At 40.7% G+C, this 18705-nt stretch overlaps 2 protein-coding genes across 4 annotated transcripts in view; one reads left to right on the forward strand and one right to left on the reverse strand.

Annotated features, from left to right (window-relative positions):
- The window catches only part of inpp5a (inositol polyphosphate-5-phosphatase A), a 150724-nt gene extending 140852 nt beyond the window's left edge, over positions 1 to 9872 (forward strand). For 2 of the 3 annotated variants that reach the window (XM_026190029.1, XM_026190030.1), the window contains 4 exons: positions 4100 to 4211; positions 7011 to 7079; positions 8366 to 8402; positions 8788 to 9871. In XM_026190029.1, the coding sequence (XP_026045814.1) occupies positions 4100 to 4211; positions 7011 to 7079; positions 8366 to 8402; positions 8788 to 8837 (268 nt within the window). In that variant the 3' untranslated portion in view covers positions 8838 to 9871. Of the gene's footprint in view, positions 1 to 4099; positions 4212 to 7010; positions 7080 to 8365; positions 8454 to 8787 lie in introns of all 3 variants that reach the window. The other variant, XM_026190031.1, reaches the window with a different exon arrangement.
- Positions 9873 to 12107: 2235 nt separating this feature from the next.
- nkx6.2 (NK6 homeobox 2) lies at positions 12108 to 15589 on the reverse strand. Its single transcript, XM_026190032.1, has 3 exons — positions 14709 to 15589; positions 14065 to 14237; positions 12108 to 13439 (listed from the first exon to the last, which is right to left on the reverse strand). Exons 1-3 carry the CDS (start codon positions 15136 to 15138, stop codon positions 13191 to 13193), a joined length of 852 nt encoding a protein of 283 aa, XP_026045817.1. The 5' UTR covers positions 15139 to 15589; the 3' UTR covers positions 12108 to 13190.
- Positions 15590 to 18705: the final 3116 nt, after the last annotated feature.

The following is an 18705-nucleotide window of genomic DNA, read 5'->3' on the forward strand; positions in this document are numbered from 1 at the left end:
AGCGCGCCGTTCGACTGTTTGCCGTTGCATTAAGACTTGTTATCTCTATTGGAGCCAGTGGAGGGTGTGGTAAAACGGAAAGGGGAACAGCCCAATACCTGCTCACACCAGGCCAGAGAATGGCCCTTTGATGGCCACTGTGGAGTATTTTTAATTAGTTTTTCCAACGTCTGGCTGTCGTCAGAAATAACTGAATGATAGTTTTTGTTGTTGAAGCGCTCAGGAAGTTTGCTATCAAGAGGGAGTTCATTGTTTGAAGGAGGTAAGGGGGAAAACTTGATTTTCTCTCAATCTCTTTAACACTAAAGTGACCCCAAGCTTGTTAGTCAATAAAGCTATAACAGAGTCCCTGATAGGCTGATTGTTCACAGGCTGTTTAAGGCCGGCAGCCGTCCCTCATGAAGCTGCAGCATTCAGGCCACCCTGAAGTCGAGCAGCTCTCCAATCTCTTTGAAGACTTTGCTCTTTTCCACCCTCACTTTGCCTCTTTCTGACTGATCCGTCTTTATCCCCTCTCTTCTGCCTCCCTGTCTATCTCTGTTTCACTCATCCTATTCTTCATGCTCTCTTTTATCCCTGGATCACTTCTTTAGCCCTTTGATTAGCATACCAAAACCCCTATGCATTTCCCCTATGGTTTAAGGGCTATTAATGCTAATTGGAGGCTGGGAACTTCTTTAAGTAGCTCTCTGCAGGTCTGTTTGTACACCTGGTGGGGAGCTCCGTGTGTGTGTGTGTGTGTGTGTGTGTGTGTGTGTGTGTGTGTGTGTGTGTGTGTGTGTGTGTGTGTGTGTGTGTGTGTGTGTGTGTGTGTGTGTGTGTGTGTGTGTCAGATGAGCCCACTTCACGCCCCAAGATTAGCCTCCTACACAAAGACACCCAAACACACTTTTATCATATAAACAGTCAGTCTATTGCTGGTATTCTGTTTCTGATCATGTACACAACTGCTGATTAAAGTAATAAATGTATCACAGTAAAAAATATAACCAATGTTATTTCATCATTTTTCATCATGTCTGTAGTGGATAGTGTAATGTTAATGTGCACCTTCCTCATTTTATGATGGACACACATGGCAAATTAATAACTGCAATATAACCGTCATGATAGAGAAACAAACCCCCCCAAACATGTTTCACTGACTAATCTCCAATAAAACTAATGCAGTCCAATTAATGAATAACTTTCTTAACAGCGCTCATTTTTCATGTATTTTCACTGGCCTGATGTTAAGAAACAAAACTAAATATGAACAGAACAATGTAGCTATCAATAAATCAATCAAGTCAGTTGGAAATACTATATAAAGAATTCTATAGCATATGGTAAACAGTCAGCAATAAACTATAAAAACAGTCAAACACAATCCATTAAAAACTATACAGGGAAAATAATACAGATAGCTGAACCAGACAGTCAACAAGAGGAGGGAGCAACTTTCACATACTCGATCATTAGCATCCTCCAGCTTGATCTAAAAACTCTATATTTGGATAATTTCACTGTTTATATCAGCACAATATGTTTTCAAGCTTTCTTCATCCTCATATCATGACTAATATTATGATCCAGTTTTTTATGTTTGAAGAATTTCTGTCACGTGTCATTGTTATTTAAAATGTAATGGTCTGCAACAGCACCTCATTCAGGATGGTAGTAGTGGTCGGTTGGGCCACACTTTTGATGCAGACATAAATTGTGAAAATGCATGTTTACTAAGTTTCGTACAGACATTAAGGTCCTGATCAGTCCCTTTTGCACACTTCTGTGTAACACCATAGTCACTGTTTTTATTTCTCCTTTCTAAAACTGCGCATTTTGTTATGATATTACTGGAGTTTCCTGGATGAATTCTATTTTTCCCCAATGGGTGGAAGGGTGTTAATGAATAACCAATAATACAACAGTGTTGCAACATGATGTCCATGATAATAGAGGTATCTCAATGCAGCAGTTATCCAGTACTTTGCACTACATTGCAATGTTTTTACAATACATTGCAATACCTGTGTAGCTTAAATTAATGAGCTATCTGATTCGTGTTCACTCGCTCTCATTTACTTTGCCCCTTCGAGTTTCTTTTTCATTAGGCCTCGGTCACATACAGAGACTTGTTGGCGACCTACTGCCAACCTCCGGTCACTAGAGTGTATCCCCCAGCCGGTTGGCAAGGGGTTGCAGGAGGTTACTGGGTGTTGATGAGTGAGAACAGCTGCAAAGAGAGCGCTGCACCAAAAGCCTTCTTGTGATTGCTTTGATCGCTAGCAGATTTCAGTGGTTTGCATGCAAGATGCCCACATGTCTGCAAATAGTTGCTGAGTAACCACTGAGTACTAATGAAACTTTAAAAAGTCCAACACAAACTTGAAGCTTATATATTAAAAGTGAAAATGTAACTAATTAAAAAGGTGCAGCTTTTACTTTGAAGGCAGATGGTCTCCATTTCTGGTTTGTGTTGCGCTCTTGACAGTTTTACCACAGCTTGACAAATGCAACTTTAAAATCAGGCAGCATTATTATATTTTATTTATTTACTTTTTTCATAACAGTGAAACAAAAACACTACTTGTAGTCCCATCCAAAATGCACTGCTTGGATCAGGTGAAGTCGAAACGAAATTATTTATATTGGAACTGGTGTAACACTAGCAGCTCTGTCAGTGGTGGTAACAGCTGTAACTGCAGAAGCATGAACCCACGTGATGATTTGAATGACCAAACATTGAAAGAAACCACAACCAGGTACGTTTTCTGCCTCAGCACAAAGTCCAATTAAGCTATCAGAGCTTGGCAAGTGTGATGAATGGAAAGCCTGGTGTGTGTGTGTGTCTGTGTGTTTATTTTATCATTAGGGTATCACCATCCTCAGAGAAGGGCTATTTTCTATTATGCAGTTAGCACGTATAGCACTGAAGGAGCAAATTGGATTGGTATTACAGTATGTACGCCCGGCGCTACATCCTGATGAGCGCCGACAAACAAATTGGATTGGTGGTGTGTAAATCTGAAGCAGTTTGATGAGCCGAAGGGGCAAATTGAATTCTCAACAATGTAAATCTGTATCAGCTCAATGGCTCCCCACCCATTCGGAGCCCTGCCGCCACTTAAATCATGCGATTGTTCCCTGCTGTTCCAAGATACAATCTCTCTTAGCCATTTGCTGCAGCACCTAATCTGTTTTTGATGACCGTGTAGGGATGTAGCTATACATATGGGCAACTGAATCTCCCCCACGCTCATTCTTTCTTTTCATTTCCCCCTCTCTCTCTCGCTCAAACACACACACAAACACGAGCCCTACAGTTGGCAGAGAAAGATTGCTTTGATTGAGCCATCCATGTGTGTTGATTCAAGAGATTACTCAGATGATTGGTCATACTAATGGACCTCCTGTTTTCTTGGGAAAACATTTTGATCTCTCTCTGTGAGATAACATCTCATATTTATTACTCCTCCAAGCCCTGTTGATTCACACGAATCATATTTATTGCTTTCCTTATTGGCTTTTTTTGTGCAACACTTTTCTATAAAATAAAATACGACACAGTTACCCTGTATAAAATATAGTCAAATGCAAAATACGATGGCAAATCATTCATGTTCCCTGGTTTTAACTAATGTTGCAACGCATCATGTCTTGATGGAGAAGTGTTATTGTTATTAATTTGATGCCACTAATGCATTTTAATAGAGCACGGGAGAAACAGGAGATGAGAAAAGCTTAAAAAACAATGAATTTATACATGTTATGCTATTTTTTTTAAAAAGCAGTCTAGAGACATTTTATCTTTAAGATGTAAAAAAATATATAAACGACATCCAAAGTGTGGTCAGACCAATCAAAATACTGCATTTCTAATGCATGATTTAACCTCGGGTTACAGATGAGAGGGACCATCCAACCTGTGAGGTTTAGAAGCATCTGTGATGAGGGGAAGCAAGCATAAGTGCACATAACAAGGCACCATTAATGCTAAACAATATATGCATGTGTTGCTTGAATGCCAAAGTGGCACAGTTATCAAAAACACCTTATAAATATGCATAAATGAATGTTTGCCGTTTTTACAGATCATTCTGCTTGTGTGTTTCTTCAGTTATCCGTACAGTGAAGACAGCAGTCAGGGGAAGCAGTACATGAATACCAGATGCCCCGCCTGGTGTGACCGAATCCTGATGTCTCCCTCTGCCAGAGACATGTTGCTAAAGGTGAGCCTCTATTTCTACTCAAACCTCACCACTCTCCCCTCAGCTAAAGAGCAAGTGTCTTTATTAATGCCTCACTCTGCTCCTACAACTCCATCATCCTTGATCTGCATGCCCCTCCTCTCCTTTGGCACTTCACAGATGGAAGGATGAGGTGTCTGTAAATATTAATTAGCAATGATAAGCCATGGGTCCACCCAGACAGTATATATATCCAAACACTGGAGTTCCAGTGGGTCCCGTCTTCCTCATTGAGCGGCAGATCTGTCTTTTTACTCGCAGAGCTGAAGCCTGCCAGTCCCTGTTCGGCTTCAGATCCATCCCATTATTAACGCCAGCCAATCTGCCACCTCTGGAATCTCAGCCAATAAAACCCAGCTTTGTCTTTAGAGGCCTGACCCTTTTGAGCGCTGGAACACACGGGCTTTCATCTGTTAATGTGTGTGAAAGAGATGCAGCAGTGTATTGTACAGTACCAGTCCACAGTGGGGGGGTTACTCAGGAAGTTTGGCTTCTTTTCTTCTTTTGTCCACAACAAATGAGAAAATTCCTTCCTGAGCTTTATTCTTTACTGACTGAAGCATCACAAGGACCCCGCTCCCATCGCTGTGTTACCATAGATTGTAAATTACAGAGACTGCAGAGGCTTAAAATATGGTAGCATGCGGTTTGTTTTTACCCACTTAAAGTGTCAGAATTATATAAGAGGGGATCCACGCGCACAAACAGCTGGTTCGCTGTTTGCTTTTCTTCCCCTCAAGCACCGGTTAATTGTTTGTAATGCAGGGACAGAGTGGAACAGTTAGTGTGTTCACAGATTGGCTGATGATTCACTGAGCGCACACTCTCTGGCTCCGAGCATTACAGATTGTTGAGACATGGGCCCGTAAACAGCCCGGCGTGCGGCGTCATCTATCATGGCACGGTCGGTTAACTTGCCATCATGTTATTTTCTGCTTGCCGAGCCCTAACACGCCAAAGGTTGCCCGCTGGCTGTGCGGCACAGCACCGGCTCCGGGAGCGGCGGTAATGAATGTTTAGCCGAGCGAGCGCTCCCTCTCTGCCGGAGGGCCCCGGGTAATTTGTTTATCTGTCTAAAGATTATGCAGCCCGAAAATCCACAATTTTATGCTGCCTTTGTAAATTATCAAGTGTGTGTTTGATGAATGTGTCTCAGGCTGCAGGAGGCAGCGGCACAGGAGCCGGCTGCCAGACAAATAGAGAGGAGGCAGCGCGTGGCCCGCTAGGAAAGGTAGTGAGGTGTAGGCACACGGCGTGCTGACCCGGCTCCGCTGCAGGATTGGTCTGAAGTTAATTTGGATTTGGCTTTATGGTTCATTCTCCGGCTCTCTGTCTCTTTCTTCTAAAGTGTCAGTGCCGCTCTCCACATCACAACCGGTGGCACACACCAACCTCTGTGTGTGTGTAAGTGGGGGCTGGTGGCTGTTTAAAAAGTCTTTAGTTCAACCAGACAAGTGTGATTTATACTCCAGTCTGCGGATTTATGTGCGAGTGGCTTCTTTGTGTGCAGGCAGTGATATTGAAACACGGTTCTCTCAGATAAGCACTTAGATTACACTGAGAGTGTATTAGGCCGTGAGGCAAATGTCCACTTTGTAAATTGCTCCTGCTTTTCATTTTTCTTCACGCGAGCTTAAAGTTAAAACTCAAAGCTCGAGGTGCGTTCAGCCACAGCTCAGTGCCGCTGCTCTCTGAGAATCGGGGTAACTATAATCAGAAGGAAGAAGTCCGACGTCGAAAAAGGACGTCGGGCTACAATTAGGTTTTTTTCTTCGTTTTCTTTGCCTGCTGTGATTCATTTTTGTGCCTGTAAATTAGCTTAATTTTACTAATAGCTGTGCCTGAACTAAGCATAAACTATTTAACATCCCCTAATTTACTTAGTAGTTATATCGAGCATTTATTTAAAATTTATCTTCATTACGTCCCATTCAATTGGAGAACTCATTGGGTAGCCTGCCTACTCGCCTTCTGGGGGCCACCTCTAATATTTTGGGGGTTCTGGAGGAGGCAGCATATCTTAATTAGCCAAGGCTTTCTATTCTGTCCACCCAATGCTGGTAAATTAAAAAAACAAAAACAGATCCATTTACCTCCATGCAACCAAAACCAGCTCCAAAGCGACTGATCGGATCACAGCAGAATTGCGTCCCTTTTCCAACAGACTCTGCATTATTCATATTCTAATGTGGGCTTTTTAACATCACATCACTCCCTAATATCAGCATTTCTCAAGCTGAATGACTAAGTGTCTCTCTGTTAGTGAACAACAGCAGTGCTGATATTATTAAGATTTTTCTGGCACCTAAACAAACACAACATTTTTAATCACGTGTCGATTGCGTAAAACAGCCCCTGTAGGACCTGATAAACTTTTACAAATTTCTAATAACTGATGAAGGAGGAATCTTCCTTTATCTGTCTGCACTTCAGAAACCGAGGACTGTAGTCACGCATCTTCTAAGGGAGGTTTTTCTTTGTCCTTTTTTCCAGCACACGTGGAACTTAGATGACGGGTGTAAGCTTAGTTCTGGTTTCCTAATGTGTAGGAGAGAAGCTCCTCAGTTGAAATTTACTGTTGAAACTGTTTTGTCCAGACGTTGCCTATTTCACTTTTCCAGCTGACTTTTATTTTGAAACCAGCTACATGATCCTCCTAATTGTGTTTAATGAAGCTGCTCCAGTTCATTCAATACCACGACACTAACATGTAGTGATTGTCCTGTGTAAGTGCGACCCCAACATTTAGATCGCACCACGTTTGATTTTGTGTCTCTGCAGCCTGAAAATGAAGAGAAGTCTATAGTCTATGATAACATTGGGCCCAATGTCTGCATGGGGGACCACAAGGTAACACAACCTCACTCACTGTGTGCGATTGTTCTGTGATGTGTTGAATATGCTGCTCTGGAGAAGCTGTGACCTGTGTGTCTGCAGTGTAAAACCAGTGTGTTAAAAATATTCTACTTCAGTTTGTACAAATATTTTACTTCAATACTTTCATTTTGAAGTTTTCTTCCTTTTTGGGGTTAATGTGACTGATTAACTTGAACTATTTAGTTGATAAAATCCTGTTTATATATAAGTAATAACTTTCTTTTCAATTCATGCTTTAAAGAAGAGAATGATAGAGTTACAATGCTTTTGTTTAATTTTTAAAAAGGAAGAAAGAAAGAAAGTTAAGTCATAATTGTGTACTTATTTAAGTTCAGTTAAATTAATCCAGTGCGAGAGGTAAATGAAGCCTAAGTGAGCAAAGCATGCATCACATACTGTTATTATTATCATTCTGAAAACCTTTAACTTTAGGGTTCATCACCTTAAATAAATAAAAGCATTCGGTTGAAGTTTGTTGAGTTCTTCGGGTTGTCACAGTGAAATATGCTCCAAGTGTGAAGCTGATCAGTCTGCAGAGGCTTTTTTCTGACGTCACGTCTAATAGAATCTCTGCATTTGTCTTTATTTGATTACATGTGTTAGAAACCCAATCACCAATCCCTAGTTCATTTATATAACCTGTACAGTTAACAGCTTATCTTATTATTACTGAAGTCTGCAGAGTTTAAGTATAAAACTGGCATGAATTTCACTAGAACAATAAAACAAACTCTAATAATGATCCTGAATTTTCTCCTACTGTTAACTTTATTAAGCTATTACTGTATTTGTCAGGAAAATTCTGCAGAAAGTAGGAAAGTGGAAAAGATTTTTCCCATAAGGTCAGCTGTAGGGCTGAAGTCTGTGTAGTGTCAGACAGCAGGTCTTCCACTGAAAGAGAGGCGCCTTAAACCAGGTCTTTCATCACTACGCGGTGTGACACGGACGCTGTTGTGTGTGTGCGAGGTGACCTGAGCACAGCGGCAGACACTCCACCGTCCCTTACCTCCAAACCACACAACGCCGCTAAAGTCACAGCTGCCTATGTTTAAAAAATGTCCAGTGTAGTTAGCACACAGGCCCCAAAATGCTCCCGGACTGGTATGTGAGTTTAACCTGCATGTCAGAGGTGCTCACAGGGGTGGGTTGGTCGTTTCGTGGGGTGGAGGAGGAGGGTGGGGTGTGTGTGTGTGGTGTGCTTCTTCCAGAGAAGTATGGAGTTTTCTTACCGTGGTTTCTCTCTGTCCCCCCCTCACCAGCCTGTCTTCCTGTCCTTCCGAATAACAGCGGGGGCAGGTAAACCTAATGCAAATAAGCACAAGTGTTGTGTGGTGCAGTGATGTCGTGGTAAATATCATTCTTTTTCTTTATCACAATTCTTCCCATTGTTGCTATTGTTCACTTTGATTTGCTTGACTGTTTTTTTCATGACTTTTGCACAAGTGGCAGGCGTGCCTGCTTGAGGAGTTTTATTGTGAAATAAAACAGCATCGGTGCAGAAATCACAGTCACGCGAGATTGCTTAAAATGCTTCTCTTTTTTAAGAAAATCTCGTGCTGCAGCTCATGTTTGACCTTTTTAAGAATCATCAGATTTGTTTGATTAAAAAATCACTTTGGGTGTTGGAGGAGTAAAACTTTTTCCCACCCCGTCCCTCTCCCCTTCTTTTATTCCTCCGCAGGGAAGTGTTGCCAAAGGGGGGAGAACATATTCCGTGAAGCGCCTCTGTGAGAACACCCGAGAAACAAACAGGACACCGCACACACAGCGCACACACACGCACACACACGCACACACACGCACAAAAACACACCCACACACACACTTTGCACAAGCATACACTGAAGAACCTAGACAGACTTTGTTTCAGCAGTGCTGACCAGTTGCAGTAATCCAGACGCCTCATCCATACGAAAACCCCGACCCGGTTTCTTCCCACGAAACACTCGCCGAGATCTGGACGAGCCACCCGAGGGCCCGGCTTCCAGACGAGATACACATCGCTGACCTCATCGTTGCCATGCAACCCTCCCCCATTCCCCAGAGAAAAGGACAACCAGACGGACGGACGGACGGACAACTCTCTTCCATGCCACAGCCTCATTGCCAAAACTCTAATTGAACACAGTCCTACTACATCCTTTTAGACACCGTACTTGGCATTTTTAGGTATGCCTCTATGTATAGAAGCTACTTTCCATACAGTATGTAAGGTGTTTTAAAAAACAAAAAAGAAAAGTGCAATGCAAAAAAAAGTTGTGTATCTATATTGTTAGGTTTATTTGTACATCGGACAGTATAACATAGACTCGTTGATGGTTTTAGTGCCGTTCTCTTCTCTGACCAAACTTTGCGGTCCCTTTGTTGGAATAGATAGAACTTCTAAGTTTATTTCAACAGTTTCTATATAAATACATATATATATTGTTTTTTTTTTCTCTTTTGTTTCATTTTGGTTTTTTGAGTTGTTCTTGTCGTTGTGTGCACAACACACAGCCATGCCTGACACATCAGTTGAGTCTTGTTTTATATACTGTACTTTTTAAAGAGATAATTTATAATTCTTACCAAAATGTTTATGCTGGAGTGCGTGCGCAGACACAGCGCGGCCGTGTCGGTGTTCCCACAGCCACGCTGACCTTTGAATAAGTCCGTACAACAAGAGAGGAGTGATTTATTGCCTATCCAAGAATGTTTTAAGCAGTGCCATAGACCATGCAGGTGTGTGTATATATATATATGTATATATATATATGTATATATATATATGTATATATACATATACACATACATATATATTTAAAAAGATAATGTTTCATATATAGCACTCTCACATTATGTCATTCTTATTCTTACTCTAACTTATTTCTATAATATTATGGTTCTGAATGTGATATTTTAGGTAGGTTTGGGTGTCCTTAAAATGTAAACTGTCTTTTTTTGTTTTTTGTCTATTTTTGTTACTGCATTATGGTGCCAAGTATCCTAAACAGGAATGAAGTGTGTCAGAAATACTTAAGATAAATGAGAGAAACTCTAAAAGCAGGGGAGGGGCGTGGGGCAGAGCAGGGAGTCTTGCTATTTGTAATTGTTCAGTATGTAGCCTTCAGCAGCCTCCTTTGCAAATAATTGGAGCATTAGAGGTGATGGGAGACTTCTTTCTTTTTTTTATCATCATCGATTTCATGTACTACACTACAGGTTTCAGACTCAGTGAAGCCATCAGATTGATCCTCCCTTATTATTATTATTTTTTCTCCATCTAAATCAAACACCAAGTGGAACTGTTTTTGTGCCTGCTGCAGAATTTATGTCATCTTTTGTGATTTGGTCCATAAGACAGAATGTTTATAAAAGTTAAAAAAAAAAAAACTAAACAAAAAAAGTAAATGAAACCCTGCTTGTTTTTGTTCCAGCTGCTCGTTGTGAGTATACTGTAGGATTATAAGCTGCAGTTATTATTTTTTCCCTTCACTCCATCCTATAAAAGCAGATAGAGATTTTATTCCAGCCCCCTTTCAGGACGGCCTGGCCTCTACTGTAGGTGATGCAGTTCTCAAAAGCAATAAAACCCATTAGAGCTCAATGCCTATTCTGTCCTCATTCTTTCTCGTTTTTACTTCCTGGTAGACAACTTATTTTTTAATAACACAGAGAGAGCTCCACATTAACTATTCGAATACGGGCTTCCACCTCGTGTGCAGTGTTATTGATTTGGTCTCACTTTTTGCGCACTAGTGCCCAACAATACATTTTGTACGCAACTTTTCAGATAAAGAAAAAAAAATTGCGTCAAGTGAAATACGCAATGCAATTTGACCCACGTGTATGAGTCCTCGCTGCCTTTAACTGAGGCCTAAAACACATTTAAATGTCCACGTTAAACAATTCCGAGTATAAAAATGAGAAAAATGTTACATTTTATTATTATTTAACAAATATATAGAAATATATTGAAATACATAATTAAGCTTGAAACGTTTGGGGTCTTTTTAATATCAGCCTGTTCCCGCGGCCTCAGTTTAAAGAAGGATAACTTTTCCTTAAATCCGTCTTTTATGATGGCAGCTGTTCACTTCATGCACGGATTATCAAAAAGTCCAAGGTGGGATTTGAGTTTAATGAGCGCTCATTTGTGATTGGCTGAACTCTCCCATTGATTTGCCTACATAGAACTACCTCGGGTGTAGTTCCGCATTTCAGACAGAGGGGGAGCACTTCAAGTCTCAAGTATTAAATACAAGAACTCTGAACACCAAACAGTATAAAACCGCAATTAAGCTTTTTCTGAGATAAAGTAATAATAATAAAGGCTAAGGATCACTTTCTCTCCAAGAGCAACGTAAAGATTGAACAAAGAGTTAATTAATCTCCATTTATAAGATGGAAAATAAAACCTCCAGCATTGAAAGAGATGATTTATTGTTGGTCATTTATATGTGTTAGAAATCGATGTTTTACCTTTTTGTAATAATCATAATAATTATAATAACGCTTCATAATTTATGGAGGGAATTGTTTTTAAGTAAATAAATGATGATCCCACATAAATTGCACTTTTTGAAGAAAAAAAAAATTAAATATTTTAAAAGACTCGTTTTTCCCTTACGCGCCACTCTTGTATAAAATATATAAACTTAATAATAACAACATCAGTTAACCCGCTTTCGGTGTCATTGCTGCCAATAAGGAAATTCACTTATCGATAGTCATGAATTTCTCTTTAATTTATATTAAGCCCATACATTAAATCAAAACCCAAAAGAAAACAAAAAGAAAAAAAAGCTTGTTAAATAATTTATTCATAATACAAAGGGGGTTTACTTTTTTCTTTTTCTTCCTATAACCTTCCGGAAGCGATAATACTCTTTAGATCCAACTTAAAACGATGCTCCGGTTCTCTGCTCGGCTGCGTGATGAGGTAAAACAGAAACTCTGTCAAACTAAATAAAAGTGATGTTAAAAAACAAGCTGTGTGGTTTTTCTTGGTTTGTTTGTTTACAGTCATTATTTACAGCATTTAGCATTTTATACAATAGTGTTTCTGTAATGAAATGTAGAGTTCAATAAAACGTGACTTTACTCAGCAGGAAGAAAAAAAAATAAAAAGCGGTATCGGAGGGAGTGATGAGCCCAATGCTGCCACGTTTCCGCTGCTCAAATCATAACTTACTCAGTAAAAATATATATATACACAATCTCACATACATGTTCATCTGCAGGCTACAGCACAAAAATCAGTCACTCGTCTCAAACCTGCCCTCTTCAAACAGTTTAGTCTGTTGCCTTTTAGGACAGTGGATACCCTGGTTAAACTGAGCTTTAGAAGCGTCACAGGCCCCGTTTGCACCTGCCATTTAAAACATGCGCCCGGGATCTGGATCAGTGTGGGCTACTAAAATAAACAAAAACAAAACAAACAAAAAAAATCTGTTAATACGTGTAAAATAAAAAACAAATTTTTTAAAAAGTGTGCAATCTCTTCAGATGAACGTATGAATACCGAAATGTATTAAAACATTTAGAGGTCACATTAGGAGCTGAAACCGTGACGTAACGTGACAAGCTGTAAAAATAATGCAACAAGTGCAATGACTTAAAGTGTAAACGTTTTGAGCTCAGCACTGATCCAAAGTAGGGTTGTTTTTTTTAAAGAATATTTTCTTTACATTTACACCTGTTAAAACTCTGCCTGTATGCGTAAAAACTCATTTGCGTCTCCAGGACAGTTTCCGTTCCCAGCATCAGTGTCCTTTCAGCTGCATAAACATGTCCTCATCAGTCTTTCTCAAGTCCAGGAGGAAACACAGTTATAGCTCCGCATACAGCAGCTTCTGGGTGAGTTTGGATGCAACCATGTGCGTCTCCGCTTGGCCACCTTTTCGTTTTTTCCCGCGCGTCTGGACGCAGGCTTGGGAGTTTTACGCATTTTTCTATCTCTGCTTGAGGGTGTGTGGGGGGGTGGGGGAATAAAGGTGATCCCTTAAGAGGCATGTTGGAAATGTCAGGTGGAGATGGGCTCGGAAAGAGTGCGACAAGTCTTCGTGGGGACCCCTTTTCTGGGTCCCTCCCAGGCTGTGGGGATCACAAGGTGTCCGAGCTGTTACTGCAGGGGCTGATCAGCGCCAGGTTGGTAGCCTTGTGCTTTTTCAAGAGTCTCGTGATTTTTTCGTCGTCTGAATTTGGGTCCAGGGGTTTGTTGTACTCGTCGTCCTCCTCGTTGTCAGAGCTCTCCTTCATTTTCTCCGTCTCGGAGTCGTGCTTCTTCTTAGCAGAGGCCATTTCCGCTGCGTGCCTCTTCCGCCATTTGGTTCTTCTGTTCTGAAACCAAACCTGATGAGAAGAGAGGGAAGAAAAAAAAATAAAAATAAAATAAAATAAATAAAGACACACAGATGCTCAACAGGTCCAGCACCAGTAACAGAAGCAGGAAATCAGGGAGGTCCAAACAGTTATTTATCCACAAGAGAAACAAACAAGCAATAAAAACCCCATTAATAATAAATAATAATAATAACAATAATAAAAGAAGACGAAGAAGAAGCTGCTTCTACAATTATTTTTAATTACTTTTTAATCCATTAATTTATTTGTGTCCAATCAAAAATAATAAAACAAAAACAGTAACCGATTAAAATGTAGATAAAAATAAGCTTCTTCTGCTTTTCATAATAATAAAAATAATGTTACTGTAGCACAGTCAGTTTCAAAAGTCTGGGGATAAAACATTTCCCATTATTATTATTATTATTATTATTATAATCATCATCAATTTATTTTATTTTATTTTTTTTTTAATGAAGCTGTAGCATGTGGAAATAACCCTACACTTTCCGGCCTTGTAGCCGAATCTTCCCCAATTAAAGAAATCAAAGCGCAGATCAGCCTCAATTTATTTATTTATTTTATTCCCCACATGCTTCTCAGCCCTGAGCAGGCACGGTTTAGCGGTCTTTACCTTGACTTGACTCTCGGTCATTCCTAAAGAGTAGGCCAGCCGGGCTCTCTCCGGGCCGGCCAGGTATTTTGTCTGCTCGAAAGTTTTTTCCAGTGCAAAGATTTGCTGTCCTGAAAACGTCGGCCTGGAGTGTTTCTTCTTCCCGTCCTTGTCCACCATCATGTTAGCCTGAGCTGAGGAGAGATGCAAAATGTGTGGTTATATTAAGATATATTAAATTTATAGTTGGATAGTAAAACAAACAAACATTGGATCAGTAAGTGTGATGCTCCTGGATGTGTCAGACCCAACTCTTCGTGATTACAGTTTTAATGCCACTGTGATGTTCATTCAGCGCCCTGTGTGGAAGTCTCAGTGTCTTTTCTGGTACTCTGACGTGGCTGTATAACAACACTGACCCTGTGGCACAGCATTCATAACGTGCAAACCTGTGTTACATTTGTTGTCGTGATTGTGTGAAACGCAGGGCAGGTGTACTTCTTGTAAGTTGGGGTTGTTTTCTCCCAAACGGGCCTCTTATTAACCAAAATAACCTCTGAATTCCAAAGAAAACATCACAGGGGAATGTCGGCTTCTCCCAAATGTAAACTATTCATTATATGTATAAAAAAGGCAGCCCAGAGGCACGCTCAGACGGGACTTACTAGGACAAGGAACCCGAGGGTCCCTCCACGGAGAGCCTTGCATCACCCCGGGCCAGAAGATGGGTGCCCGCCCCGGTAGCTCGGCCAGTGGCTTCGGATACCGCGACACCGCCGGGCTGAAGTACATCCCCGCCGCTGCTGCGGCCGCGGTAGTTGCCAGGCCGTTTATCCGCGGAAATCCGGACAACAGCTGCCCGGCGGTGGTAATTGGTCTCCCCAGGATGTCGCTTATTCCGTGCGGGGTCCCCCCGGAGAACTGAGAGTTGAGGTTGGACAGCGGGGGCGCCTTGAAGCCCGCCGGGCTCTGCTGCAGCGCGTACGGGAACAGGGACGTCTTCATCTCGGTCATGTTGTGCAACGCCGCCAGCGGGGTGCTGCCCAGTACGAAAGCACTCTGCCGGTTAGCCTCCATCTGCCCGACCGCTAACATCTGTGAACATGAACCGCCAAACTCGCTGGGACAGAAACTGGAAGGAAACTAGCGGGAGTAGTAAAGGCGAGTAAATGCAGGCGCACAGCGGACTGCTGGGATTCAGGAGCCTGGCCACTTCTGCCGCCTTTTCCAAAGTATCCTGGGCCCGGAGGAAGACTCTTGAAATGTTAGAAAAAACTTGAACGAAAGCGAAGTTCTCTCTCGGGAGTGAAGAGCTCGGCAAAAACTCCAAAACGCCTCTCCGCGTGTTTATTTTGCTCGGAGTCTGTCAGCTGGGAGGAGGCAGCATGCGTCCGCCTCAGGAATCCTCGCGGAAATCGGACGATCTGATGATGGTTTTGATGGGAACCATTAAAAGGCTCGGCTCGCCTTTTCATAAATTCACTCGCTCTATGCTGGGAGTGAAGCGGGAGTCGCTGATAACAGCGCAGCCACCTGCACGAGCGTTATTCCCATTGGACAAGGCTGAGTGAGACGGCGCCCTGATTGGAGGAGACATAAACCCCGCTGCTGGACGGATGCTGCCTTAACGTGCTGTCGGAAATAAGACTGTTCCCCCCACTCCAGTAAAGATGCATATCAACGGTGCCTATTAGGACTGAGTGGATTTGTTTTTGATAGATGGAGATGCATGTTGGTGATACATTTCAGAGCAAGTCGGCAACAGAAAAGTCTGGCAGCGTAGCATATTGTTTCATTAATAATGATAACACTTTAATACTGCTGGCATAGAAATGATCGTTTTTTGGTTTTTTGTTGTTTTGTTTTTTTAAAAAGGCGCTTTTTAAAAAAACAGTATTTTCTGGTTTTACATTAGAGAGACGAGGCCTGAGGGGTTTTTTGTTTGTTTTTGTGTGTGCAGAAGCTAAACGTTGCTTAACATAGTGTAAAGCTGAATTAAGGATTTATTATTGTGGAAACCATCGTGTCAGAGGAACCTTGAATGCACCAACAGCCCCACTCCATTAAGATATTTGGTGGTGCTGTTAATGATGCGTCCTGCGCTGTGGAAATCATTGTTTCCACGCACTGCAACACTCACTCACTTACATTAAAACCAGTTAGCGCAGAGTACGGGAGGAGGTTAAAGTAGAAACGGAAACCGGACGAAGACTTCTTTGGGTAATTTCAGTGAAACGATTGTAATAATAAATATAATAATAAAAGTAATAATAATAATAATAATAATAATAAGTTCCACCCTTCGCTCGCAAAATTAGTTTTTATGAAGATTAAATTTATTTTTCTTGATATTTTTCCGTTATTTATAAATGGTTTTTTCTTCTTTCACTTTTGCACAAAAGTATCAATTTTGATACCGATTCCGACAAAGGCTACTTTAGTAAATGACATCGAATAAATTATTAGTATTATTTTTTTATTAAAAAATACAACTTGTAATTCGACTAAAATATTTATCTATTTATTTATTTTATTAAATATGACGTGTTTGGGGTAACTCGAAGCAAAGTAGCTGTCGCTGGCCTTTTATATGAACCATCAAACAGCAGAAGCTCATTAAAGCACAGCCTGTTTTTATTTATTTTATAAGAGTGAGATAATTTGGTGTTTTTCAACACAAACTGCGTTATTACGGTGAAAGTGTGCGAGAAAAACGCGCCGGGCTCCAGTCATCACTCTGAGTGCTGTAATATTTTATGGAGATGTGAGAAGGTTGTAAGAGTGAAATATGGCCACGTTAGCATTTGAAAGGCCTCAGCAAATGCACACTGCTGCTCATTTGCTCACCGGGGGAAGGACTGAGGATTTTAAAAGCTTTTTCTTTTTTTCGTCTTCTCTGTATTTTTTTTTTTTGCTGAAGCTCGAGGTGATTCATGATTTTGGCTGTATTTCTTCAAGCTGGATGCAGTGCATGAACGTCTAATTCTATAAAGAACGTCTCTATTTCTAGATTAAATATATATATCTATATCTATATAGATATATATATCTTTAAAAAAGGATGACTGTGAAATATTAGGGGTTAAAAAAAACCCTGATCAGATCCTGTATATAAGTTCTAAGAAGCCGACAGGGAGACGCTGGGGCCTTCTTAGTTTTACTAAAACGCCAGTAAGTTAAAATGAAGCAGTTAGCGGCTGACCCGGGGGGAGATCAATGACGGAAAGATTGGCACTTTGTCCAGTTCATCTGCAGCCAAAGGCGGCAGCTGCCAAACAGCCAGTCACCGTAAAACCATAACGGCAATTTAAGATAATGAATTATTTGAATTTTTATCTCCTAAATTTACAGGTAATTTAGAGTTGAAACTCTTAAACTCAGATTTGTTACTGTCCTCACTAAACCGATGAAGAAGAAAAAAACTGGACTGTGAGCCAGCTACACCTGCACATTATTATTATTATTATTATTATTATTATTATTATTATTATTATTATTATTATTATTATTATTATTATTATTATTATAAATGCTGTAGTTTTGCAGTCAAACGTGGACCTGTTGCTCGCTGCACATGAACATAAGCCTGACTACATTCCTGTGTTTTTCAGTAACGGGTCGTTGGCCCGCTGATGGCGCGTAGTTTGCCTCAGGCTTTTGTCCCACCGTGGAAGGGAAACGGGCTAATAAACAGCGTAAAGATAATCTTATCTGAGTGTAGCCTCGACACAAATGGGAAGTGACAGAGCAGTGACAGGGAGCAGATGCTGGGACACAAAGACGCTTGTTGGAGGATGTGGATCCGCGCAGTTACCGGTGCCTTCTCTGTCTCTCTGTGCTTTAAACATCCAAACACGTGCATGCCTTCCCAAGTACATAATATTCAAAAGTCTAAATAAATAAATATTTTATTTAAAAAAAATATTACTTAAGAAAAAAACCCTAATGTTAGAAAACTAATGAGCACGCTCGTATCTTCTGTTCTGTTGCCTTTAAAAGCACCGTGTCTAAACAGTCTGTGGAAAGGACAAGTGGACAATAAAGAGCCGGGACAGCCCTTTCAAACCTGATTACGTTTAAAGTCAGCCACATGAGAGCAGCGTGAGCGCCTGCATAATCTGGCCAGCAGCGCCCTCTAGTGGCTCGTACGGGAAAACTAGTTCAGTGTGCACACACGTTTCGGTGTGGTGCTCAGTGTCTCCTTCAGTGTTTGTGGCTAAACTAACAAACAAATACAATTAAATGCACAAACATACAAACATACACTGTTGTCCATGGAGAAAATGCATACATGACCTTTTGGTTTTATATCGGTCCAGGTGAATGTGTTTCTATTAGCCAGCTAACTACTTCTGTGAACATTGATGATATTATTATTATTATTATTATTATTATTATTATTAATAATAATAATAATAATAATAATAATAATAATAATAATAATAATAATAATAATAATAATAATAATAAATAATAATAATCAGTTTCTTGAGATCTCTGCAGGGCGAGGCCTGTCTTTTCTCCACATGCCCTGCAGAGGTATGTCGTGGTGGCTAAATGCAATACCTTTACTGCGGGCAGGGTCATGACAGAAAAGGGGATGAGAGCTTATCAAAAGGGGTTATGCAACATATTTATTCCAAAGAAAGGCCAACAGAGTAG

The sequence above is a fragment of the Astatotilapia calliptera genome, chromosome 13 (assembly GCF_900246225.1).
Source record: "Astatotilapia calliptera chromosome 13, fAstCal1.2, whole genome shotgun sequence".
Taxonomy (NCBI): domain Eukaryota; kingdom Metazoa; phylum Chordata; class Actinopteri; order Cichliformes; family Cichlidae; genus Astatotilapia; species Astatotilapia calliptera.